The sequence below is a fragment of the Heloderma suspectum genome, chromosome 12 (genome assembly GCF_057233095.1).
Source record: "Heloderma suspectum isolate Gila_16-S chromosome 12, 16-S_ref, whole genome shotgun sequence".
NCBI lineage: Eukaryota > Metazoa > Chordata > Lepidosauria > Squamata > Helodermatidae > Heloderma > Heloderma suspectum.
This window is the reverse complement of record NC_139469.1, coordinates 15,005,885-15,033,087: the sequence shown is the minus strand read 5'-3', so window position 1 is coordinate 15,033,087 and position 27,203 is coordinate 15,005,885. Positions and strand designations below refer to the sequence as shown.

General features: G+C 44.6%; 1 protein-coding gene and 1 non-coding gene across 3 annotated transcripts in view; both read left to right on the top strand.

The window, feature by feature from the left end:
- Positions 1 to 27,203, top strand: part of LOC146336569 (radial spoke head 10 homolog B2-like) — a 38,770-nt gene that overhangs the window by 6,890 nt on the left and 4,677 nt on the right. The window contains exons 5-19 of one of the 2 annotated variants that reach the window (XM_084818474.1): positions 1,101 to 1,274; positions 6,159 to 6,244; positions 6,999 to 7,119; positions 9,380 to 9,556; positions 10,311 to 10,452; positions 10,974 to 11,095; positions 11,231 to 11,420; positions 16,324 to 16,432; positions 18,185 to 18,264; positions 18,386 to 18,534; positions 19,998 to 20,105; positions 20,761 to 20,937; positions 22,260 to 22,397; positions 23,587 to 23,677; positions 26,660 to 26,785. In XM_084818474.1, coding sequence (XP_084674600.1) covers positions 1,101 to 1,274; positions 6,159 to 6,244; positions 6,999 to 7,119; positions 9,380 to 9,556; positions 10,311 to 10,452; positions 10,974 to 11,095; positions 11,231 to 11,420; positions 16,324 to 16,432; positions 18,185 to 18,264; positions 18,386 to 18,534; positions 19,998 to 20,105; positions 20,761 to 20,937; positions 22,260 to 22,397; positions 23,587 to 23,677; positions 26,660 to 26,785 — 1,990 coding nt within the window. The remainder of the gene's footprint in view (positions 1 to 1,100; positions 1,275 to 6,158; positions 6,245 to 6,998; positions 7,120 to 9,379; positions 9,557 to 10,310; positions 10,453 to 10,973; positions 11,096 to 11,230; positions 11,421 to 16,323; positions 16,433 to 18,184; positions 18,265 to 18,385; positions 18,535 to 19,997; positions 20,106 to 20,760; positions 20,938 to 22,259; positions 22,398 to 23,586; positions 23,678 to 26,659; positions 26,786 to 27,203) is intronic. The other variant, XM_084818476.1, reaches the window with a different exon arrangement.
- LOC146336570 (U2 spliceosomal RNA) lies at positions 15,024 to 15,214 on the top strand. The gene has a single exon (XR_014785653.1). It is a non-coding gene; the product is annotated as a U2 spliceosomal RNA (small nuclear RNA).

The window sequence follows — 27,203 nt, the reverse complement described above, 5'->3', positions numbered from 1 at the left end:
TCCACACCAGGCTTTTTATCCCGCAAGGGACTTCTGCTTCTGGATTATTTGCGGGATTAAGATCAGATCCTTACATGGGCTGAGATGGGCTTTTTTTTCCTGGGACTTCCTTTGTTTGTAAGTTCTACATGTTTCATTATACAGCCACTAGATGGTGCTGTGATATAGCAGAACTGCACAATTTCACACAGCCATTAAAGCGGAATGACATTTATTACTGCATTATCTCCAATCTTTTAAAAATTGAGATAAAGGTCAGAAAGTGTGGGGCATGCCTTGGAGGTTGACGACGTTGTGTAAAGGTCCCACAAACTTCCATGAGTGACCAATCACGAATGTGCAATAAAAGCCTCATGTAGAAATGGTCTTAGAATGGAGGGAAAACTGCACAAAAGCTGGGAAACCACCAAACAATCTGTGATCAGGTGGAAGGGTGTTTGGTCATCTGGGGAACCCTGGAGGGCTGGATTGGGACCCCAGAAGGGCCAGATTTGGCCCTCAGGCCTGACATTCTGCACCCCTGTTGTAAAACTTTCCTCTTTCCGGATTCCTGATCAGAGATTGGAATAATTTCCGCTGACATTTAAGCTTGCCTGTTTACTCTGCTGCACTTTGATTATATGGTTCTTCTAGTTTGTTGTTATCTATAAAACATAAGAACATTTTAAATTTAAAATATAATTCAAGCCTAAACATTAGTTCTGCAGTTTGGCACACACACACACACACACACACACACACCTGTGAGTTAGGTGAAGATTAGAATTGCTTTGTGGGTTTGATGAGAGTAGTAGATTTGCTACCTTGTAGGGGTGCCTGCTGTTTGCCTTCACTTCTATTCCATTTGATTATTTGTAAATAAAGCAAATGTTACAAGAGTGCCATAACTCTCCAAAGTGCTGTCTCCAAAGGAATCCAAACCCTGTAGTGCTGTCTCTGGAACTTCTCACCGCTCAGGAAAGTAGGCACTGCACAACAATATTTTCAAGATGCTGTTCCATTAAAAAGAGATATAATTTACTTCTACATAATTTCCAGGTGAAACAAGAAGTCTCTTCTTTTAGCTGTGAATCTCTTCTTCTGTGCATTCATCTCTCAAGGGAAACTTTGTGAAGAACCTGCAGATGCATCATGGCAGTTACACTTGGCCTGATGGCAGCATCTACGAAGGTGAAGTGAAGAATGGGATCAGGCATGGCTTTGGCATGTACAAGTGTGGCACCTATCCTGTTTCGTATATTGGCCAGTGGGTTGAAGGCAAGAGGCATGGCAAGGTAACTAAAACCTGAAGCATCGTCTGGATCACTGGCATCTGGGCAAAAAGGTCTCCTTTGTGGCAAGAGCTGCTGTGGAATCCAGGCCTGATCTTTACGTGCTTTGTTGCCTGAAATGGATTTGGAGTTGGGTGGGTGACTGATAACGGCCATCCTTCCACTCTTTCTGAGATTTTTTACTTTCAAAGTCAAAGCAAATAAACAGAGCCAGATCCAAGTTTAAAGAGGTCCTTTGGTGCAAATATACCCAATACAAGGGAGAGAGAGAGAGACAGAGAGAGATGCAAACATCTGCACTCTGTGCTACCTAAGGATCTTTATCTTGTTGTTGTTCAGTCGTTCAGTCGTGTCCGACTCTTCATGACCCCATGGACCATAGCACACCAGGCCTTCCTGTCCTGCGCTCTCTCCCGGAGTGTGCTCAAGTTCATATTCATTGCATCGGTGATGCTATCTAGCCATCTCATCCTCTGTCGTCTCCTTCTCCTTTTGCCTTCAGTCTTTCCCAGCATCAGGGTCTTTTCCAGAGAGTTTTCTCTTCGCATTAGGTGGCCAAAATATTGGAGCTTCAGCTTCAGTATCTTTCCTTCCAGTGAGCACTCAGGGTTTATTTCCTCTAGGATTGACTGATTTGACCTCCTTGCAGTCCAGGGGACTCGTAAGAGTCTTCTCCAGCACCACAGTTCGAAAGCATCAATTCTTGGGCACTCAGCCTTCCTTATAGTCCAGCTCTCACAGCCATACATTACTACTGGGAAAACCATAGCTTTGATTAGACGGACCTTTGTCGGCAAGGTGATGTCTCTGCTTCTTACTATGCTGTCTAGGTTTGCCATAGCTTTCCTCCCAAGGAGCAAGCGTCTTTGAATTTCATGGCTACAGTCACCATCTGCGGTGATCTTGGAGCCCAAGAAAGTAAAATCTGTCACTGCTTCCATTTCTTCCCCTTCTATATGCCAGGAAGTGATGGGGCCAGATGCCATGATCTTCGTTTTTTTAATGTTGAGTTTCAAACCAGCTTTTGCACTCTCCACTTTCACCCTCAACAAGAGGCTCTTTAGGTCCTCTTCGCTTTCTGCCATTAGGGTGGTATCGTCTGCATATCGGAGGTTGTTGATAATTCTCCCAGCAATCTTAATTCCGACCTGTGATTCATCCAACCCAGCGTTTCTCATGATGTACTCTGCATATAAGTTAAATAAGCAGGGTGACAATATGCAGCCTTGTCGTACTCGTTTCCCAATTTTGAACCACTCGGTTGTTCCATGTCTGGTTCTTACTGTTGCTTCTTGACCCTGGTACAGGTTTCTCAGGAGACAGGTAAGGTGGTCTGGTACTCCCATCACTTTAAGAATTTGCCACATTTTGTTGTGATCCACACAATCAAAGGCTTTAGCGTAGTCAATGAAGCAGAAATAGACGTTTTTCTGGAATTCTTTTGCTTTCTCCATGATCCAGCGAACATTGGCGATTTGATCTCTAGTTCCTCTGCCTCTTCGAAACCCCGCTTGTACTTCCGGTAGTTCTCGGTTCGCATACTGCTGAAGCCTAGCTTGTAGGATTTTGAGCATCACCTTGCTGCCATGTGAAATGAGCGCAATTGTGCGGTAGTTTGAACACTCTTTGGCGTTGCCCTTCTTTGGAATTGGAATGTAAACTGACCTTTTCCAGTCTTGCGGCCATTGTTGAGTGTTCCAAATTTGTTGGCATATTGAATGCAGCACTTTAACAGCATCATCTTTTAGGATTTTAAATAGCTCAGCTGGAATACTGTCATCTCCACTAGCTTTGTTGTTACTAATGCTTCCTAAGGCCCACTAAGGCCCAAAAGACATTCAGATCTTTTCTGTATAGTTCTTCTGTGTATTCTTGCCACCTCTTCTTAATCTCATCTGCTTCTGTTAGGTCCCTGCCTTCTTTGTCCTTTATCATGCCAGTCTTTGCACAAAACGTTCCCTTGAGATCTCCAATTTTCTTGAAGAGATCTCTAGTGTTTCCCATTCTGTTGTTTTCCTCGATTTCTTTGCATTGTTCATTTAAGAAGGCCTTCTTGTCTCTCCTTGCAATTCTCTGGAACTCTGCATTCAGTTGGATATATCTTCCCCTTTCTCCCTTGCTTTTCACTTCCCTTCTTTCGTCAGCTACTTGTAAAGCCTCATCAGACAGCCACTTGGCTTTCTTGCATTTCTTTTTCTTTGGGATGGATTTCGTTGCTGCCTCCTGAACAATGTTACGGACCTCCGTCCATAGTTCCTCAGGCACTCTGTCTATCAGGTCTAATCCCTTAAATCTATTCCTCACCTCCACTGTATATTCATAAGGGATATGATTGAGGTCATTACGGAATGGTTTAATGGTTTTCCCTACGTTCTTCAATTTAAGCTGAAATTTTGCAAGAAGCAGCTCATGATGTGAGCCACAGTCAGCTCCAGGTCTTGTTTTTACTGACTGTATGGAGCTTCTCCATCTTTGGCTGCAAAGGACATAATCAATCTGATTTCGATATTGACCATCCGGTGATGTCCATGTGTAGAGTCGCCTCTCGTGCTGTTGGAAAAGAGTGTTTGCTATGATCAGTGTGTTCTCTTGGCAAAATTCTATTAGCTTTTGTCCTGCCTCATTTTGTACACCAGGGCCATGCCTGCCTGTTATCCCGGTGATTTCTTGACATCCTACTTTAGCATTCCAATCCCCTATGATGAAGAGGACATCTTTGTTTGGTGTTAGTTCTAGAAGGTGTTGTAGGTCTTCATAGAACCGATCAACCTCAGCTTCTTCGGCATCAGTGGTTGGACTTGAATTACTGTGATGTTGAATGGTTTGCCTTGGATTCGTACTGAGATCATTTTTAAGATTGTACCCCAGTACTGCTTTTCCCACCCTTTTGTTGACTATGAGTGCTACTCCATTTCTTCTAAGGGATTCTTGCCCACAGTAGTAGATATGATGGTCACCTGAATTAAATTCGCCCATGCCTGTCCATTTTAGTTCGCTGATTCCCAAGATGTCGATGTTCAATCTTGCCATCTCATGTTTGACCACCTCTAGCTTACCTTGATTCATTGATCTGACATTCCAGGTTCCTAAACAGTATTGTTCTTTACAGCATCGGATTTTCTTTTCACCACCAGAGACATCCACAGCTGAGTGTCCTTTCGGCTTTGGCCCAGCTGCTTCACTCTTTCTGGTGCTACTTGGAAATACCCTCTGCTCTTCCCCAGTAGTATATCGGACACCTTCCGACCTGAGGGGCTTAACTTCCGGCGTCATCTCTTTTAGCCTTGTGATACGTTCCATGGGGTTTTCTTGGCAAGAATACTGGAGTGGGTTTCCATTTCCTTCTCCAGTGGACCACATTTTGTCAGAACTCTCTGCCATGACCTGTCCGTCTTGGGTGGCCCTGCACGGCATAGCTTATGGCTTCACTGAGTTACGCAAGCCCCTTCGCCACAACAAGGCAGCGATCCATGAAGGGGATCTTTATCTTAGTTTTTGCCATTGGAGAAGTGGGGGTGGTGGCAGCTGAAAAGAGAAAGCACAGATTTTGTAGTAAACGGAGTGTATTTAGAAAGAAACAGTTTCAGAAACAATACAGAGGACTAGCTGCATATTTCAATAAAGTTGAACTTTTATAACAAGTGAACTCTTCAGTAGCTAGATTGTCTTACGTAATAGGTAGATTTTCTTACGTAAGTGTCTTCATACTACATGTTTTCAGTAAATAAAACCTTGTCAATAAAAGCATTTCCCTCATTCCAAACAAGAAAATATTTCATAGAAGTTTTCCTCACAAAGTGTTCTCTGAAATGACTTTTTTTCTGTTGAAAAAATTGAGAAATAATATCCTTAGTGAAAAACAACTTCCCCCCAAACTTTTTCCATTTCTCCCACCACCACCCTGCCCCAAAGGTTCACATCTATCAAATTCATACATATTCCTCATAGAAGCCGGACCTGCTCTTTTCTCTACTGGCAAACTACACGTTAGAGGTAACTTGGGAATCGCGCAAAAAATGGCATCCTTAGGTCTGGTTCTCCCTCCCGATGTGTTGCAATGCTTAATCTGTGTCCTGACATTATAACACATTGCATGTTTCTCCACCTCTGTTCCAAATAATTGATCAGCACAGGTGGAAAAATGTCAGGTATGTTGAGGTCACAATATTGATGCATGTTGTTATATGTCACAGGAATGGTGGTGTGTGTGTCTTATTTTTGGTGGCATCCCTTTGTTGTCACTCCCATAATCTGTAGTTCCATCCTAAAATTCAAGGAGGGTGGGCCATAATCTAAAGAGCTGCTCTGGTTTCACTCAAGTCTTGTGTACAGTCAGTGGAATTTTAGGTGTTTCCCTACCTTAAACCCCACCCTATCCTGATCCCACCATGTCACAAGCTGCTTTTGAAAATATCCCAAAGGGTATTTTCACATATAGGGCTTAGCGACAACTCTTGCTTCATTTAGGTTTGTAATGCAAACTTAAAGCCCACATTGGATATGTTATCTAGAGTGAAACAATCAAACCATAGGACAGGGGTGGGCAACTTGTGGCCCTCCAGATGTTTAGGCCTACAACTCCCATCAGCCCTCACCATTGGCTATGGTGGCTAGGGCTGATGAGAGTTGCAGGCCAAAATATCTGGAGGACCACAAGTTGCTCACTTCTGCCATAGGATGTTAAGTGTAAGGAAGATAATGCTGGATTATTTGATAAAATCAAGCTGTTAAAGTGTACCTCCTCAGACCATAAGCCTGCAAGAAGGGGATGTGGTTGTTTTTAAAAATGTTTGTATAGTGCTTAATTATTTAGATGCTTCAGTAAAAAGCCTACTACAGATGCTTAAGCATGGGTTCTTTAAAATATTCATATGATTTGGGTTTTAGGGCACTATTTACTACAACAAAGAGGGTTCTTCCTGGTATGAAGGCGACTTTGTAAACAATGTAAAAAGCGGATGGGGGATAAGATGGTGAGTTTTAGAACCTTTCTGGTTCAGCATGTAGTTGCAGGAACCTCTGGTTTTATTCTATATGTGTATTTTGATCGCACCCTACTTCCAAGGAAGTCAAGGTGACGTATGTGGCTTTTCCCATTTTATCCTCATAACAGCCCTGTGAGGGAGGTTAAGCTACAGAAACTGTGGGCCAACCCGCATGTAGCTTTAATAGCATGTTTTAAACAATGTGTTTAGGACTGGACACCCCTCTGTCTTAACAAAGAACAGCCATGCAGACCACTGGTCTATTTTAAAACAATATCTCTTCTTATTGTTAATTCTTACATGACAGCTGCATTCATTCATTCTGTTTCTATACTGCCCAATAGCAAAAGCTCTCTGGGCAGTTATCAAAGATTAAACCCCTAAATATACAATATTATAACATAATATAAAACAATCTGCATACAAAAGTATATAACAATTTTGCACAAAAAAATCCTAGGATCCCTTAAAAATCTTATCATATGCTGTCAAATGCCTGGGAGCAGAGGAAAGTATTAACTTAGTGCCAAAAAGATGATAATGTTGGTGCCAGGTGGACCTTACTAAGGAGAGCATTTCATAATTGTGGGGGCAACCACCGAGAAGGGCCTCTCCATTTCTGCCATCCTCCGAACCTCCCTTGGAGTAGGCACGCAGAACAGTGTCTCAGATGAAGTTCATAGTGTACTGGTAGGTTCATTCTGCGTAGTTTAATTTCCTTGTTCATTCATTTCCTTAATAGTTATAAATCTGGAAATATCTATGAAGGCCAGTGGGAGAGGGACATGCGCCATGGAGAAGGGCGAATGAGATGGCTGACGACTAATCAGGAATATACCGGGAAGTGGGTTAACGGCATACAGGTAGGAGCTTCACCAGATGAAGTGCTTGGATTTTGCAGATCTTTTACATGAGCCATATTTATTTCAGCCACCTTCACCACTCCACCTCTCCCACCTTTGCAGATGGCTTACAGACAAGATTAACGTCCTGAAAATAAACATAGGAAGCTGCCTTGTACTGAGTCAGACTATCAGTCCATCTAGATCAGTATTATGGACACTGACTGGCAGCAACAGCTCACCAGGGTTTCAAGGCAGGAATTTCCCCTACCCTACCTGGATATGCCGGGGGTTGAACTTAGGACCTTCTGCATGCACAGCAGGGGCTGTACCGCTATTCTCGTTTGGTGAATAGGTTTGTGAGGGAGGGGAATTGTACTTGATCAGTTGGTGTAAACTTGAAAACAGCCTTGCAAATAAGCCCTCAGAAGTTACTAGCCTACAAAGACTAGTCTGCTAAGAGACGAGTGGTCTGCATTTCCATGCTAGGTGCAGAGGAAGGGAAGTCCCCTCCTCTGCCACCAGCATGGAAATGCAGGCTACTTTTTTTTTAGCCTTCTGTTGAGAGTGGATCTGTCCCTCCTCTGCCAGGCTGGTTGGTTTCTGTGCTGGTCACAGAGGAAGGGTCTTCCCTTCCTCCACGCCGTGGTTAGCATGAAAACCAAATGAACTGGCAGTGCAAAGTCAGAGATGTCTTCCTCCGCCACCCCTCACTCGCCTGCATGGAATTTCTGATCACCTGTGGCTACTGGCAGCAATGCTCCCTAGAGTTTTAAGGCAGGAATTTTCCTTTGCCCTACCTGGAGATGCCAGGGATTGAACGTGGGGCCTTCTGCATGCAAAACATGTGCTCTGCCACTGAGCTATGGCCCATCCCACCTGCCCCCCACAACAAACAATACTGAAAAACACCACCAGTGTGTAAACGGGCAAAATCCACAAGCAGCCTATGTATGGGATTCACTGCCACAAGATGCTGGGGTGATGGCCATTGGACTAAGTCGCCTTATAAGGGGGATTAGGCAAATTGATGGAGGAGGAGACATGGCAAGCCGACGTTATGTGTGCATGTAGCGCTATGCTCCTGGGCAGTAGCCTTGGTGGTGTGTTGGAGCTAACTCTTGGCCCATCGTGGAAAGACGTTTTTCATGGCCTCCCACTTTTCTTCCCCTCACAGCCTCACTAAAGCACCTCAGTGATTGGCTCGGGCCAAGTTATTCAGAGCATGCTTCATTTGGCCTCAAAGGAAACTTTCCCCATGGTGCCCATCAGCAGCCAGCCCCTTCCTCACTCTGGTCCAAAGTGCTGAAAGAGAAGTTAAGGAGAGGAGGTGGAAGATGAGTGAACCATGAGAGGCGGACTAAATATTTATTGATTTGTTACATTTATGTCTCATTTATGTCTCCAAGGCGCCCAGGGTGGCGTGCATGATCCTCCTCCTCACCATTGTATCCTCACAACAAGTCTGTGAGCTAGGTTAGGCCGAGAGTCAGTCACCCAGTGAGCTTCATGGCTGAGTGTGGACCAGGTCTCCCGAGTCGCAGTCCAACACTCTAACCACTATACCACACTAGGGCTGTTTGCACGACACAACAGCCTCACCATGGGTTATTTAACCCATGGTGAAGCTGTGGGGTGTGTGCGGCTGCCATTTTGAATATGCAAGATGCGCAGGGGTTGTTGTGTCATGTGATGCTAGCGAGTATGGATTATGTGAGGGTTCGCACGGCATGACAGCCCCCAAGCGGGGGTGCTGCAGCTCATCGTGGGTTGAATAACCCATGATGAGCCGTGGTGTGTCGTCTGAACTGGTCACTGGCTCTCCAGTATGAAGCCTATTATGATGGATTAAGGAGAACTGGTCTCTTTCATTAGTGGAATTTCACAGAAAACAAAAATATCCCAGACTGACACATTCTAAATTATTTTCTGATTAAACAAAGGCATCTTGGGATGTCGTTAACGATGATTTTATTATTTCAAAATTTATAAATTCCCCCCAAATAGGGCCCCCAAGGTGACTTACAGTTAAAAGGTGCAACAATGTAAAAACATTTAAGCGTAAAAAGAAACAAACTTTAACAAGTGTAAAAACAGTTTTAAAACTAAAACATTTTAAAACACTGGAAAGCAAGACAGCAATTATTTGAGCCAAAGCCATCTTTAAGTCAAAGTTTTACAATGAGCCAGATAATAATCACGCCATGCAGCTTGATGCTGTTCACCAGATGCTCGTGCAGTCATGGAGAGGCTCTTCTGATAACGGGTTTGCCTTTTTCAGCATGGGTACGGTACCCACACCTGGTATCTGAAGAGAATACCTGGGTCACAGTATCCCCTAAGGAACGAATATGTGGGAGACTTTGTCTACGGGGATCGCCATGGAAGCGGAAAGTTCTTCTTTGCCAGCGGAGCAATGTATGACGGGGAGTGGGTTTACAATAAAAAGCATGGCATGGTAAGCTCTGGAGAGTGGTGTCAGGAAAGCTCAGAAGCATAGCAAGAACCTTCAGCCTGCTCGATGTACTTATATAGTGCGTGTGAGAGAGATTATACATAGATAGTGCCCTATTAATTATAATAAGTGCCATATATAATTATGCACTCACTGAATACAAGCGGAATCATTCCCAGGCCACTGCTGATATCCATCAATGCATCTGTCTATGTATCTATAGCTAGTGGAGCCAGGGTTCACAGCACTGAGACTTCTTGATTAGCAGAGAAGCTGATGTCATCTGCACCCCACCCCCTTGAATTCCCTTTTCCCTCTGAGTTTGGCTGCAACCCTCACAGTTGCTGGAAACATGTTGTTCCCTGTTCTAATGCAAGGTATTTTGGGGTGGCTTGGTTTTGAATAGGTAATTAAGACCCATTGTCTTTACAAAAGACCTGCTCCTGGTGGAGATGAAAAGGGCTAGAACTGGTTTGTTGACATGGATCAAGACAGCTGCCCGAATTTTTGGACTCTCTTTGTGGGTGTGGTCATGGGAACTGTCATGATGAGTGGCTGCATGTGAAAAATTACCACTATACAACTGGTCTTTTCCCACTTTCCAGCATTCTCTCCCACACTCCTAGCCTTCTGTCACACTCCAGTGCAACTAACAAATGGAATCCAGAGTAGAATTATGCCATGTTGGTGACATGTAAGTAGTTTGTGGAGGCAAAAACAGGTTGTAATGGTGGACACAAATTTGATTATTCTTCAGGGTAAGCTTGTATTCAAGAATGGACGTGTGTATGAAGGTGAATTCGTATATGACCATATAGCAGAATATCCAACTTTTCAAGTTGATATCATGAATACGCAAGATCTGAGTGGCATTTGCACGAAGAGCCCCTTTGGCACCGGTGAGCAGCTTGAAGTGTGGCTGGAGGAAGGGATTAGGTGATGCTCATCAGATACTGATCAGTGGTTTTTAAAGAAATGCTTATTACGCACATTCCTAATTTGTACATGGCAACAAACGGTGAGTATTGGCAAGCCAGACACAACATTTTTAACAAAGGAGAGGCCAGTGCGATGGGGGAGACCTGAATTCAGATCTCCTTCAACCATAAAAAGCTCAGTGAGTGAGAATCTCTCAGCCTGATCTACCTCACAGGACTGTTGTGAGGATAAAATAGGTGAGCGGAGGTATAGTATACATTTCCCTAAGCTCCTTGGAGGAAGGGTATTAACTATCCCTCCTAGGTTTGTGTCATCTGCAAATTTGATACTCCTCGCCTCTACACCCTCATCAATTCATTTGGATCTGACTTCAGATGCCCTCTACTAGGTCTTGCAGAAACCTCCATTGCCTTTACCGCTGTTTTTGTTTGTTCTAATAAAGAACGATGCAGTTTGATTTCTTTCTTTTTTCATTGTGTAGAGAATATCAAACTTGTCGATGGCGCCGGAGGTTCGTCTGTGTTGGGATCAAACATTGAAATAGATATATCGACCTTGTTGGCTATATTTCCAGAAAAAGACAGGGAAGAAGAAATCAAACAGGTATACAATTGCCTATTCATTGCTGGGTTTGATTCTCTCGCCTGCCAGTGAAGAGAAGGGGGATGAGGAAGAATACAATAAAGCTGCTAAAGTAGAGAAAGAGTTAAAAGTCTCCTTCTGTCTTTTTTCTTCCAGACAGAGTTTGCTGTACTGAGACATATCTCAGAACTGAGGAGAATCTACACTTTTTACAGCAGCTTAGGATACGACCATTCTCTTGACAACACTTTCCTGATGACGAAGCTTCAGTTCTGGCGGTTCTTAAAGGACTGCAGATTCCACCATTGCAAGCTTACACTTGCCGATATGGATAGGATCCTGAACGGTTTGCACCCCTGATATAGACTGTCGAGTTAATATTTTTATAGTAGTGTCAGGGTGGCAGCCCATCAACATGGCTAAATAAGCTAATTTACAACTCTGCAAAGGCTTCTGTTGAAGTTACAGTTAATGAGTCTAAATTGGCTTAAATTCACATACTTTGACAGAATTGTGGGTTTTAGATGGGAATGTTTATGTAGAGATGTGGAAGGTCAGGAAAAAACTGGAAAAACAGATTTTTTTAAAATGAAAAAAAACACAACATCATTTCCCACCAAAGATTTTTAAAATCCCTGGAAAAAATGGGAGAAAACATTTCCCCCCTAATTTTCTGTCCCCCTTCCCCCATTTTTTCTGGATTTTCCCCCCAGGCCTTTATATCTCTATGTTTATGTACATTTATAACTTCTAGAAATAGCTCGTAATTAACAGAATAAGGAGCTGAGGATTTGGGGACTCACCGACTGGTTTATGAGCTGCCTTTGAGACACTTCTTAAGGCATGGGTACTTTAGCGTTCCCATTTTTAAAAATGTACACAGACAAACTCATTTTTAAAGCCACTTTTACTAAATTTAATGAATTGCTGATCCAAGGGGGCAGAGAGGGAAGGAGTGTGGAAGTGTTTCTTTTCTTTTTCACTGAATCTCAGCCTGCTGTTGCCTGTGAGCCATGGGGTCCTGGTTTATCACAAAGTCTGGTCAGTTTCAAAACACACGGACTAGGGATGTACGAAAGTCACTTACCTTTTAACGAAATGTGATTCGAGGTGGGGGGGAGGCGCTCTGTCCCTCCCGCCGAAATTCTGGCCTGGGGGGAGGCGCTCTGTCCCTCCCCCCCTGAATCCTGGCCGGCCGGGTCCGCAAATGGTGGCGGCCGTAGCCGCTGCTGTTTGCGTCCCTGCAGTCAGCCGTGATAGGCTAGGTAAATGTTTACGTAGCCTATCACGGCTGAGTAAAAAAAAAACCCGTGCGTACGCAAATGGCGGCGCCCATGGGCGCCGCCATTTGCGTTCCTTATTTTGGCACGTCTAGTCTATGTAAACATTTACGTAGACTACGGCGAAAATAAGGGGAACGCAAATAGTGTAGCGTCTACGCTATTTGCGTTCCCCTTATTTTCGCCGTAGTCTACGTAAATGTTTACGTAGACTAGATGTGCCAAAATAAGGAACGCAAATCCATTTGTGTACACGCGGTTTTTTTTTTACTCAGCCATGATAGGCTACATAAACATTTACGTAGCCTATCACAGTATTTTTTAAAAATCTAGCCGTGATAGGCTACGTAAATCTTTACGTAGCCTATCACGTTTGTTTGGTTTTTTTTTTACTGGAAATTGCAGCGGCGGCAGCCGGTCGGAAGACCGGCCGCCGCAGCCGCCGCCGCCGCACCGCTGCCAGAGCCGCCGCCGCCAGGAAGATTCGCCCAAGGTAAGTCCCGTCCCGGAGGGGGGGCGGGGGGGCAGACCGTTTCGCCACCGATTTCGGGGGGCCGAATGCGCTGGCATTCGGCCTCCCCGAGATTCGTGGCGAAATTCTCTGACATCCCTAATACAGACTTGATCAACAAATGGTAATCAGCATCCCCATCTGGTGATGCTGCTTGCTACTGCTAGCAATCACTCATCCTCTCCTGCAAACCACCCAACACGTATATCTCATGGGTGGTGGCCCATTTTGGATGGGAACTGGACTATCACTCAGCTCTCTTCTGTTCTGCAGCAGCTGAGCAACCGAGGCGATTTCTTTGTAATAGCAGAGGTGGTGATGAACTCCCAACGTTCCCTCCCTTCTCCCAGAGCAGCCTTCCCCAACCTGGTGCCCTTGAGATGTGCTGGACTACAACTCCCATCATTTTGCCAAAATTTGGTGGCACAGCAGTGGCAGGGAAGAAACATAGCCTGCTTTTGAAAGATGAACAGTGCGGTTTGCGCTGGTGGCAGGAAAAAAGGGGCTATTTTTTCAGTGGCAAATTTGGCAGTGCAGCAGCGGTGGGGGCAGTGGGGGGCTGTAAAAAATGGCCAGGAAAGGCCACATGTGGACTGCAGACCATGTATTGCTCACCCCTGATTTACACATATATACAGGCTGAGTTTAAGGTATGTGTTCACAGCATTAATACCCCAAACAGATTCCTGCTCCCCATCAGATTTCTCTAGGGCAAAGGTGGGCAACATGCAGTCCGTTCGATGCAGTCCACGTAAGCATATGCCAGAATAAATGTGTTAGACTTTAAGGTGCTACAAGACTCTTCATTATCTTTCATTCAGATAGCTCTGGGCAGATCAGGCCGAGACAGTTTTTTTTTCTCTCTCTCTCTCCAGGGATTGCCTGAGCTTTCCCAATGAGTGAGTGAGTTATAAGGAGCACTTGAAAGGTCATTCAGACCAACCACAAGCCCATCATGTTTTTTATATTAGCAAAGCTGGAGATCAATTTTAGGTGGTGTACTAGGTTAAAAAAAAATTAGAAGCCAAAACGAAACCTGCACAACACCTAGTAGAACCTATTCCAATTAACCCTATACCCACTTACCTGGGAGTAAGCCCCACTGAAATCAGTGGAATTTATTTCTGAGTAGGCATGCATAGGATTGCACTGTTCATTAAAATTTTTCTTAGGATGGACAAGGTTTCCTTTTTTTTTTTCTTTATGGATATGCATGTTTTTCATATCTATTACTACTCGACCCACCACTTAATTCTGGCATAATCCAATCAGTCCTTGAGGCATGTTGATGCAAATTTTCTCTTGTCTGTCTGTCTGTCTTTGAACTTGGCTGATTAACAGGAATAACTTTCTGTCCTGTTTTTAGAGCAGTGAGATAGAACCATGGGGTTTTCTACTCTTTGCAATCCTGTTGTAGAAAGTAAGAAAAAGTGAGATCACTAAGATGATGGAAAACTCTCGAGAAGGCAAAGATATAAATGAATTACAGACAGGAGAGATAAGTATAGCATAGCCATTCCTTACTTCAGCTCCCATCAGCCCCAACCAGCATGGACAATGATTGGGAATACTGGGAATTGTAGTCCAAAACATCTGCAGAACACCAGGTTGGGGAAGGCTGGTACTGTGGAATCTTATTTATTTGTGCACCAGAGGTGTTCTCTTCCCCACGTACTTGGGTTCCCACCTTTTCAAGTGGTCCTTGAAGCTGTGAATATTCAACTGGTTGAACTGCCTCAGTCAGTTGTATCATGGAAAGCACTGATCCAGGCAGATCCAGTTGACGTGAAAGGCACAGCTGGAGAAAGCCAGTTGAAAAGTCGGCAAATTATTAAACCCCCAAAGGGGTCAACAGAAGCGTAGAGCAACACGGAAACAGGCAGTGGGTGGGCTCATGCAAATACAACACCAATGGAAGAAGCGGAAACTCATGAAATTGACAAGGTTGAGAGAATGCATGAAATCTGAAATTAAATTGTCCCAGAAGAAGGCTGTTCTCATAGATGGAGGAAGGAATCATTTTTTGGAGTATATTCACAGGGCTTGCAAGTCAGGCTGCCCAGGCTGTGCACTGGGCATGTTTGCAACTTACTGCTGCTCTCAGAAACATCAGACTCCATTGGAGGAGGTGTCTTCCGGCTTCAGAACATGCTCAGTTATCGCTTCTCGGCCTTTTGGCTAAGATCAAGTGTAGTATCTGTTCTTATCAGTTTAATATCTGATATGTCCTCTATTTGAGGACTATATATTAAATGGATTTTTGGAACTGGGAGATGGAATAGGAGCTTGCTCCATCCACTCCATGCATTGACCTGGTATTGCAGTACCTCCAGGAACGGTGCCCCTCCCCTTGGGGAGAATATTTCTGGTCCAAAAATAGATGAGATTTTCAATGTCTTTCTCCTTTTTTGGTTGTTTCAACAATTGGTGTCCTGGATTCCTACAACTCAGTGGTGGCTACCCAGAACCTGTAGTGCTTTATTTGCCAAGCGGACATGCCATACTCTTTACAAATTTCTATGTTTGCCCACCAAACTCTTCTGTCCATGCACCTACAGTTCCAGGGCATGATACATGCTGCCTCATTTCCTGTCTTTTAGCCTGCAAATTAAAACATTGTCTAATGAAAAGATTGATGTGATCTTACCAGTTTAATATTTGATATCTCCTTTATTTGAGGACTATATTGTAAACAGACCTTTGGAATGGGGAACTGGAACTGGAATTGCTCCATCCACTCCATGCACTACCATGGTTGAATTCACAGGGATTCAAAGCCAGACGTATAAGAGCCACAAGTCCTCTTGCCCAGATGGAGAAATCTGTCAGTTTACTTTCTCTCACACTTGATTTTTTTTGTGGTGCTGAATTAGGGTGACCACCTCTTTTTTTCTTCTATCCTTCTCATCTTTGAGAGCCACATGACAGGGAGATAAAATATGGTCCTCTCCATGCTAGGAATAACTGTAGCTATTGAATTTGGCCGGTGCAGATGGGTGTGAGTTTTGTTTCTTTGGTTGTTTAAAAATAACTTACTAAAGTTTGCAAGCTTCTTCATAAACAGAATGGAAAGAATGTGAAATTAAAGGAATTCAGATGTGGGAGAAAGCAAAACTGACAGATGCATCTCACCCTAGAGAGAACCTTTAATTGATTGATTGATTGCTGCTTATTTATTTATTTAAAATATTTTTGGGATCCTTTCAGGGCAGAAGCCCTCCAAGGCGGCTTACAGCAATTTATCCAATTTTTCAGACAATTGTTGTCTTCCAGGGCAGCTCACATCAGTAAGAAAGAGAGACAGGCCCTGCCAGGTTTACAAACTACAATGACAAGACACAGACAGATTGAATAGTAGGGTTATAATTGCCTTCGGTGTGTAGGTCAAGGCAATTCTGATGAACTGCTTGGTTACCCACTTTGACTCCTATGTGCGTGTCTGTGTGTTTATTTTGCAGATAAAACATTACTTGAAGAGATTCATTCGCCATACGAGACGTTGCTACTTAGAATGTTTTTGACATACCTTATTTATTTGTCATTCCATATCTATCATAAGGAGTTTAAGTAAGTAGCTTGACCAGCTAATGAACTGGTGTAGGATAGCAGCGTGGCTTAGTGGTTAAGACGCTGAACTGCAGACTGGAAGGTCAGCAGGTCAGCAGTTCGCGACCCGAGTGCTGCGTGATGGAGTGAGCTCCCGTCTTCAGTCCCAGCTTCTGCCAACCTAGCAGTTCAAAAGCAAGAAATTGCAAGTAGATAAATAGGTACCGCCTCGGCGGGAAAGGTAACAGCGTTCCGTGCACCTCGGTGTTCAGTCATGCCGGCCACATGACCACGGAACTGTCTTTGGACAGCGCTGGCTCTTCGGCTTAGAAACGGGGATGAGCACCGCACCCTAGAGTCGGACACGACTGGTTGGGGACACCTTTACCTTTACCTTTTAAACATATCTACTTGGAAGTAAGTCCCATTGAGTTCTACCAAGCTTACTCTCAGGTAAATGGTTATAGGATTGTAGCCTAAGGGTGTTTGTTGGGAAGGTGCTAGTTCAAATTTCACCATAGCTAGAGTGATTGACAGGGAGATTCAGGATGGGTATTTTGCTTGCTATTGATATGGATTATGATATTGATCCAAATCAGGGTTAGGCAACCCATTGCCCTCTAGATGGTTTGGACTACCATCTAGTGGTAGTCCACTAGTGGTAGTCCAAAACTCCCACAATCCTTGAAAATTGCCCTTGCTGGCTGGAGCTGATGGGAGTTGTAGTCAAAACATATAGAGGGCACCAAGTCACCTACCCCTGATCTAAATGAATCCGGGCTGTCACCTGCTTAATCATATGAGTCTTTTCAATGTAATTAATAAATTACGTTGTCACTCAAGTAAAAATAATAATTCTGGAGCAAAAAAGCAGAGATGAGGAATGAGCGTGTGGTACAGCAGGCATCGTTTTGGAAGAGGCATTCCTACCCATGTGAGAGGGAAGGTGAGAGTGCCTCTTCTAAGGTGCCACGTGCCACCTGCAGTTCTTTGTAAGTACTTTTAACTTTGTAAGTACTTTGTATTTTTAAAAAATGCCTGCCATCCATCCATCCATCCATCCTCTATCTATCTGCTGCCTGATGAACGGGCATCTTTCTAGCCGATCAAAAGATAAAAAAAAACTTTTATTGCCATATCATGAATAATACAATATCATTAACAACAGCAAACATAATAAAGTTTACAATATAGTAAACTTTACAATATAGTCCTTTACAATATAGTCCTTTTATATTATGTTTATTATAACATAATAAACATAATATAAAACAATATATTTTAAATTGTTTTATTGTGTGTTTGGTTTTAATTTTTGTGAACCGCCCAGAGAGCTTCGGCTATTGGGCGGCATAGAAATTAAATAAATAAATAAATAAATAAAGATAAGCAATACAAACAAATAAAAACTGTGTTCCCACATTTATCTGTATTTCATGCTTATTAAGATGATGTGTCCAGCTTATTAGCCTCTGCCTTCCACTATTATATTAAGTCTTCCAGAATGACTTTCAGTTTGTCAGAGGTTTATGATCAAAAGACCTTTAAAAATTTGGTTAATCTAACTCAGCCTTCCCCTACCTGCTGCCCTCCAGATGTGTTGGGCTGGGGGGTGCTAGGAGTTGTAATCTGGCACATCTGGAGTTCACCAGGTAGGGGAAGGCTGATCTAACCAGTTAACTGATGTCGCAGCCCAAAAACAAATGCAATGGACCTGTTTTCCCCACGTACTGCTGTAGCAACTGCTATCATGCATTCCTGTTTTAACTGCAGTGATACAAGTCCCCGTCTGTTCAAGTGCTTCTCCAAACTGATGGTGGAAAACATCAGTCCCAATGCTTGCCAAATAAAAGGTAGGCTATCATTTTCTTGTTGTTTCCCACGCTCCCCAGATTTCTCTGTTATTTTCACAGATGGTGGTTGAATGTGTTGTTTTTTTAAACTTTGGACTTTTTGTGCTACTCACCTCGACAGGCACCTTGTTTAGTGACCGACAACAAACTGTCTATGCAATCAACTACATCGACAAGTGTTGGGAGATATTCAGGGCTTTTTGTAGACCCAACCCTGTTGCTCCCCATGAACCTACTATGAAGATGAGGCACTTCATCTGGATGCTGAAAGTAATCGTCCTCTTGGGAGGTGGGGCATTATTTGTGGGTCTAGTTGCCACCCACGCTTGTTCATTCGTACTTGGATGGGCCAAAAGCACTCCTTGCAGTAGCTAAATAAAATGTTGTTTATTGAAAGTATTTTTTGTCCCACGCCTTAGCCAAAACGTCTCCCAGAGCAGCTTACATCAGTACAACATGACCATTCCTGCCTACAGGCTTACAATCTGAAAAGACACAACACACAAGGAAAAGGGGATGGAGAGGGAAGAGGAGAAAATTAAGTAGTCTTTCAGTGAGGCTGCAGGAACGGCCCTGCTTCCCCTCTCATTTCTCTCTGTGTTAAAGGAATTTCTAGCCCACCCTTCTTCAGAACAGATTGTTTCCAGGGTGGCTTTGTTGCAACTTAAAACAGCCAAATACAATTAAGGAAAACAGCACCCTAACAACATCAAAAATAAATAACAATATGCAAACAGCAGGATATCATGCTTGTGGAGCAATGCCTGCTTGCGCTAGAGTACCAGAACTGGCCAATCCTGGCGTGTATGCCCGGTGGAGGCTGGTGGCTCCGATGTCAATGGGGTGGTGAATCCACTCTGGGTTTCAGTCAGAACTCTAAAGGAGCTATCCAAGGTGCTCCACTTGCTTGTGTCCCTTCTAGTTCCCTGGAGGAAGGCACAACGGGCTGGCAGGAACCATAAACTCCTGTTAGGGGCCAAGGATATTGCAACATTTTGTTGCAAGTCAGTTTTAATGGATATGATAGTTGAAATGGAACTTACATATCCAGAGGCAACATACTGCTAGTTGCCAGATGTTGGGAAGAAGCTATAGAACATTAGAAGAGCTGTGCTGGATCAGACCAAGGGCCCATCTAGTCAGCATTCTGTTCACAAAGTGGCCAACCAGCTGCCTGTCAGAAACCCAGAAGCAGGACATGAGTGCAAAGGCATCCTCCCGACCATGTTCCCCAGCAACTGGTGTACATAGGCATACTGCCTCTGATACTGGCGGTGGCATAGGGCCATCAGGACTAGTAGCCATTGATAGCCTTCTCCAGGAATTTGTCCAATCCTCTTTTAAAGCCATTCAAATCCAACTCCTACAGAACTCTGGGTAATGTGTAGCTTGAACCTCCGCTGGCAGATCTGGGGCATTATTTAGGCACCAGGGTGGGAAACATCTGACCCATGGAGCACAAATCGGGGACGCTCTTCTCCACAAGCTTCATTGAAATGAAGGGGAGCTGTGAAAGCATGGGATGAAGCCTCTGGCCCTGGGGGAGACGGTGCTACTGGGAATCGGAAGCGCCACCCAAGTACCTGTCTGAGTCCTAAAACAAGTGCCATGCAGCCTAACCCTCCTTCCTTTCCTTGTCCGAACCATGAGAGTCCACATCTTGCGTGTTTCAAATGGGGAAAGAGAAACGTGGATGATGCTAACCATGCTTTTTCCCCACCCTCCATCTCCAGGATTTACGGCTCATAAGCAAACAATTGACAGCTACCAAAATTGTGAACATTCTGGCAAAAGATAGCCCATGTGTCCGTGATGGAGAGGACACCAACTTAGAGCATGAGGTATGTATTTAGGAAAAGTGCAGGAAAATCAGTGTGGGTGTAGATTTCTGCAAGTGCAACAAAAAGAGCCAGCCAGGTTCAGTGGGGTTCTTGGGGCCTGGACTTTCCTGCCCCCAGAAGAAATAGTGATTAAGAATGCAAACTTTCATTAATTAATCAGCATGAGGAGTCAAATATGATTCTGATTTAGAGCTGAGCTGAAAGTTATTTGCAGAATGTTTCTGCTTGAATGTGGGGGCTTGGTGGGTGGAATTTCCCCCACACACACACAAGACTGGCCCTTTTTCTTTATTTACTGCTACCTGTTTCATTGCCTAGCTGGCAATGGTTACACTCCAATTTCTGGTGGGTACCATTTCTCCCCTTGGATAGCTCCTTTAGAGTTGTGACTGGTTCTGACTGAAATCTGGAGCGGATTCTCCACCCCACTGACATTGGAGCCAACAGCCTCCACCGCACAGGGGTGTTTTTCAACTCTGACTCCTGGCGTGGTCGCCTGGATCTTACTCCCTGTATCAACTCCTGGCTCCCCTTTTGACTCCTGGCTCCCCTCTGACAGCTGCCTACAGCGTAGCCCTGACACGTATCCCTCTAATGAGCCTTCGAGATTAACAACTTGTGTTCTGTCTCCTGTTTCGCTTTGCTTTTATTTCAGCTTGTTTTCCTTGAATTTTTCGAAGCTCTTCTGGACGGCGCCCTGCTATATGTCACCGATGAGATGTTGAAACAGCAAGCAGAAGAAGCCAGTCGATCGGAGAGTTCCTACAGGACAGATGACTACACAGACGGGACTGGAGTTTCTCCTGTGCCTCAGGAATTGTCCTCTGGTCAGGTCAGTTCTCTGAGGTAAACTCTGACTCTGTTACTTCCTGTGGGAACTGAATTAAATACATCATCTTCACTAGATTTGCTGCCTGCCCTTGGCACTTTTTAAAAATGGGAAGCCAGTAATGTCAAGCAAACCTAGGATGGTTTCAGAGAACCCGGGGTCTTCCTATGAAGCTGGTTGGTGGGAGATTCAGGACAGATCAAAGGCGGGACTTTGTCACACAGCACATTGTCAAACTATGAAACTCGCTACCACAGGATGTAGTGATGGCCACCAAATTGGACGGCTTTAAAAGTGGGTTGAACAAATTCTTGGAGGAAAAGACTATCCATGGCCACTAGTCTTGATGGCTATGTGCTACCTCCAGTACCAGAGACAGTGAGCCTATGTACACCAGTTGCTGGGGAACATGGGTGAGAGGGTGCTGTTGCACTCAGGTCGTGCTTGTGGGTTTCCTGTGGGCAGCTGGCTGGCCACTGTGTGAACAGAATGCTGGACTAGATGGACACTTGGTCTGATCCAGCAGGGCTCTTCTTATGTTCTTAAGACAGATTTTGACAGGGTATATGGCTGTAGTAGCCCTATGGAAAGTGTTCAGCCTACAGATGCAAGGATTAAAAGCAGCTTTCTCCAACCTGTTGCCCTCCAGATGTTTCGGAGCACAACTTCCAACATTCCTGACCATTCACCATGGTGGCTGGGGCTGATGGGAGTTGACGTTCAAAACATCTGGGGGTCACCCAGTTGGGGAAGGGTGTGTAAATTGTGGTGGGGGAGAGCATGGGCATGAAAGCCCCACCCTGAACATTTGTGGGCATGCAAGTGCCTCTAAAAATGTTTGCGTGCTTAATCGTAAGGCAGAGGTGGAGTACTTCTTCCAGCCCGAGAGCTGAATTGAGTTTCAGAGAAGCTCTCAGGGGCTGTGTTCCAGGGGTGGACAGGGCTGAAGACAAAGGGGGCAGGGCAGAAAGCAAGGAGCTTTTCTACACACGGTATTTCTTGTGCGCTCATCATTCCTTTCAGGCCCAATGAATAAAATTAACCATGTCTTTGATCTGAACCTCTGTGTCTGTGTGCCAGAAAGGCAGAATACTTCTAGCAGGAGTCTAGATGTTTTTTTTGGTGGGGAGCTTTAAGAATCTTTTTTTCCGTACAGCACCTAAAAACAACTACAGCTTTCCACCTTCACAGCCATACTGACAGTGCTATCCTATGCATGTCTACTGGGAAGCAAGTCCTGTGGAGTTTCATGGGGCTTACTCCCAGGTAAGCATGTACAGGACTGTAGTCTTATCTTGTGTGTGTGTGTGTGTTTTAATTATCAGTCCGTTCAAACCAGAAGCACAAGCAGCGGTGAAGCGAGCAACGAAACCACAGATGTCGCCTCTATCCATTTTAGCCCCAAGTCCTCTGCAAGCAAGATTGTGCATTTTGTTGAAGTTAGTAAGACAAAGAAGTCTGAGGTCAGTGGAGCGATGAATCATAACAATGGTATTACTTTTCTCTGGTAAAACCTGTGGACGAGGGGCATAGTCAAAGGCAAAACGATGAGCATGCACCATGGTCTCTTGCCCTCTGAAGTAGTTATTTACTTGTTGGAGAGCCTTTTCAGTCATGGCTCCCAGGCTCGGGAACTCTGTTCTCCAAAAGGTCTGCCTTTTTTCTCCCCTTTTGCTTTCTGAGAGATGGTAAATACTTTCTTATTTCAGAAGGCCTTCGACGTAATTGAAGTTCCCATCATTTGCTGCCACTGATATCTCTATTATGTTGTTGCTGTTGCTGCTGCTGCTACTTACTTACTTATAAGTTGTCCTCCGTGATTAAGTGAAGTGACTAAAGTGTTTGGCCCAAACACTTGGGATATCTAGATTAGGGATCTGCAAAACAGCAAAAGTTGAGCTCGCCAAAGTCCTCCAAATTCCATCTCAAAGCTCATACCGACTTGAGTCGTATCTGATTGTGAGCTTTTTTTCTTCTTTTCGCTTGAAAATCTGTGCGTATTTTCATGTGTATTTTTCCAAATGTATGCATCAATTGTGTGCATTTTTGAAATGTACATATTCTTCTCCCATTGATTAAAGTGTAGTTGTGGGCATTTTTCAAATTTTTGGTCATGCACATTTTTCAGATGTACGCATGCTGTTGAACGCATGCTTTTTGGTCTGCGAATCACATTGCAAGCTCGGAAAAGAACAGACTTTGACTGTAGATTGCATCCAAGTTTGTATTTGGTCCAGAAGTTGCGAACTAGGTAAAATCCTGATAAAAAATCCGAACTGAAATGAATCTCTCATACATCCCTAATCTAGATTTGGATTCCCAAACACCAATGCTTCCATCCCCCCACCCCCCACTCCCCAGCTGCACACAGGGGTGTGCAAAGGCTGTCTTTCAAACATGACTTTGTCATGGATAAATGTGAAATGTAGGGTATTTCCACATTTTTCTCTGGAGTGGCAACGTTATATTCAGAATGACTTGAACCGCATTCTTAAGGCAGGGCCTTGGGGAGTTTCCCTGTTCTCATCACTTCCTTCTCTGGTTATATATTTTCACTCCATGTTTGATCTTCATTGTAATGCCACATTTAAAATACCAAATGTTCTTACCCACCTCCAATTTATGCAATTTACCTTTTCCTCATTTCCACAGAAGGGAAAAGCCAAAGATGGCAAAAAAGAGGACAAAGTCTCTCGACACGGTGCGAAGTCCCCCAATAAAGAGAGAGCTACCTCTCCTCAGAGTAAGTGCTTAAACTCCTGGCCCATGCGAGTCCTGCCGTCTGGCATTTAAGACCTCCTCTGGTTCTTATGAAAAACGACTGGTGAAACGAACGTGTCAGTGCTGCATGGCATGTTCACCCATTGTACACCCTTCCTGGTACCGGCAGGGAAATTGCGTAATTGACACTCCCCCAGCATACAAACTCCCTGCACACAGAAGAGTAGCACATCAGGGAAAAAGCTATGTTACAACTCTTCCCCTGACATGCTAGCTTTCTACAAGGAAGGCTTTCTAAAAAAAATGCTACAAGATGTGGTGATGGCCACCAGTTTAGGGGGATTAGACAGATTCATGGAGGATGTGGCTACTAGTGATGATGGCTATATACTGCCTCCAGGGTCAGAGGCAATGTCCCTCTGAATATTTGGTGCTGAGGAACAAAAGCAAGAGAGGCTATTTCCTAGGGATGTACGAAAGTCACTTAACCTTTTCGCGGATTCTGTTCGTGGGGGGGGGAGGCACTCCGTCCCTCCCCCCGGAATCCTCAACGGGGAGGGGAGGCGATCCGGTCCTCCCCCCCAGAACCCTCGACGGCCGGCTGTGCTCTGCGGCAGTTCCACGGAGCAGCCGGCCAGGGCCATCTGCAGCTGGATTTCCGGCCGTGGACTGGCTGTGTGGACACAAATGGCGGCCACCGTAGCGGCCGCCATTTGCATCCAGCCAGGCAGCTGTGATAGGCTACATATGTCTTTACGTAGCCTATCACAGCTGGGCAAAACAAACAAACAAACCCCAGCGTATGCAAATGGCGGCAGCTATGGCAGCCACCATTTGCGTTCCCTATTTTTCGCCGATTTATCTTACGTAAATATTTACGTAGGCTAGAACGGCGAAAAATAAAGGAACGCAAATAGCGTCCACTACGCTATTTGCGTTCCTCTTTTTTCCGCCGTTTTATCTTATGTAAATATTTACGTAAGATGAATCGGAAAAAATAGGGAATGCAAATGGCGGCCGCCGTAGCCGCCGCCATTTGCGTACGCTGGTGTTTTGTTTTTCCCCCAGCCATGTTAGGCTACGTAAATTCTTATGTAGCCTATCATGGCTGCAAGGATGGCAATGGTGGCGGCAGCAGCCCGGCCACGGCCAGCCAGGAGACCAGCCGCCAGAGCCGCCGCTGCCGCCGCCACTGCTGGCGGAACTGCCGCCGCCGAATCCGCCGCATCCGCCCCAGGTAAGTGCTGTCCCGGGGGGATTCTGCGGGGGGGCGGGGGGGCTGTTCCACCACAGATTCCGGGGGGCTGGATTCTAAAGAATTCGGCCTCACTGGAATCCATGGCGGAATTCTCTGCCATCCCTACTATTTCCCGTGTCCTGTTTGTGAGCTTCCCAGAAGCATCTGGTTGGCCACTGTGGAAAACAGGCTTGGATAGGCCTTTGGTCTGTTCCAGCAAGGCTCTTATGTTCAGTCCTGGCCTGTATTCTGAAGTGATACATCCCAGGAAGGCTATATCGTGTGATATATCCAAAGGTGCCATTTGGCTCTCAACACATTTCATTTTCCTCATATCTTCAGTCAAAAGTGTGTGTAGCTTTGACTTTTGCAAGTGGCTGCAAAAGCAGCCGTGAGCACTTTTTTTGTAGTTTGTATTTTACTTATTGATTTATTGTCTGATGTATTCATTCATTCATTTCAAGTATTTTTATTTTGCTCCTCAGACTAAAAAAAGGCTCCTTTTTGTTGGCTTACAAATAATCAGTTAAATAAGACAGGCCCTGCCTGCAGGCTTGCAGTCTAAATAGACACAACACGCAAGGAAAAAAGAATGGGTAGGGAAGAGGAAAAAGCAAAGTGTTCTTTTAGCAGGATAGAATGGTCCTGCTTCCCCTCTCGTTGCCACTCTACAGCCTCCTAGAACGCATCCTTGCTCTCCCCCAAAAGCACAGTGATATTTATTGTATATTATTTATTTGTAATGTTATCTACTGAGGGCACAGCTTCCAGGAAGGTTTGAGCCTGCCCTGTCGTGTTTTACAAATTATGCATTGACTGAAGGCTTTGGGTAGTACAGAAGTATCACAGAGCACGCATAATTTTTGTTTGCCATCGCTGGAGGAAGGTATCCTGGTGAGGGCTATTATTATTTATTACAAGCATTTAATAACTCACATTTTACCTCAGAGGCAATAATAATAATAATAATAATAATAATAATAATAATATATTAAAACTACTAGAACAGCAGAATCAGCATATAAACTGCAAATGTGAAAGCAGATGAGGTGGTGTAGGGCATAATGTGTGTGTCTGTGTGTGCACAACTGTTCTTGTGCCTGCCAGTTCTCCACAGCAAATGTGCTGCATGCCTCCCAGCCATAAACCTAGGCTTCTTCTGGTGTTGGAAGCTGGTTGGGAGAGAAACACTCATTTAAAAATAAAATAAAATACCATGTTGTGGAGAGATTACTGTTTGTGTGGATAGTGTCATTATATAGTTTAGTCTCTAGATGGCACTGGACTCAGCTGTATTTGGGAGGAATTGGGAGTTTTCTGTAGCTATTCTGTTCTTGTTGGTGGGTGTGGCAGTGGTCAATGAAGTTCTTGTCTTGCTTCTGGACTGGTGTGTCGGTTAAGCCTTCCATGAAGGAGTTACAAGGTAAAGGCAGAGTTGAAACCCCCTGTTTGCTCCCTAACAAGTTGTTCCACCCACCATTTCCCAGCTTTTGCTTGTGTGCTTGAGGCTCCACCCAGATCTGTGTGCCTCAGCACAGAGGAAGACCTGTTCCTGCCGCATCTGACATTTGACGATGGCAGCAACAGTGGTGCTGTGTCTTGTCAGTCAAGTGCTGAGGACAAGGAGTGCTCCTGTGGGGAGGGGAGCACATGGGTCCATCGCTAGCCTCCCCCATTCCACCTGGTTTCAGGAAGGTCTTTCTTTTAAATAAGGTGGTGGTCGGCAATTCATCACTTCTGCATTCTCTCCTCCCTGCGCCCCCTCAGCCACAGCTCCGAATGTCACCTTCACCACTGTTGTGGAAGACAAAGAGGAAGTGTTCGCTCAGATTCGGCCAAGCTCAGAAACGAAGCAAGAGGCAATTCTTAGTGCTCCCCTGAAAGAATTAGCAGGTGAGAGAACTAGGAGGTCTTAATAATTTAATACACGTGGATGGTCTTTCGTTCATCACCGTAAAGAATCCGTTCTGCTTTTAGGAGCTCAGTAAATCATTGCATGTGTCTGTGTGTGTGTATTATAGTATAGTATAGTATAGTATAGTATAGTATAGTATAGTATTATAATCAGCCTTCCCCAACCCAACCTAGTGCCCTCTAGATTTTTGGACTACAACTCTCAGCATTCCTGAACACTGGTCATGCTGGCTGGGGCTTATGGGAGTTGAAGTCCAAACATCTGGAGAACACTAAGTTGGGAAAGCCTGATGTATATGCGAGTGTATACGTGTTTGTGTGTATTTAACACATTCGCGCGCGCGCACACACTCCACAGCAATCACGTTTGTATTTATTTATATATTTAAACATTCCT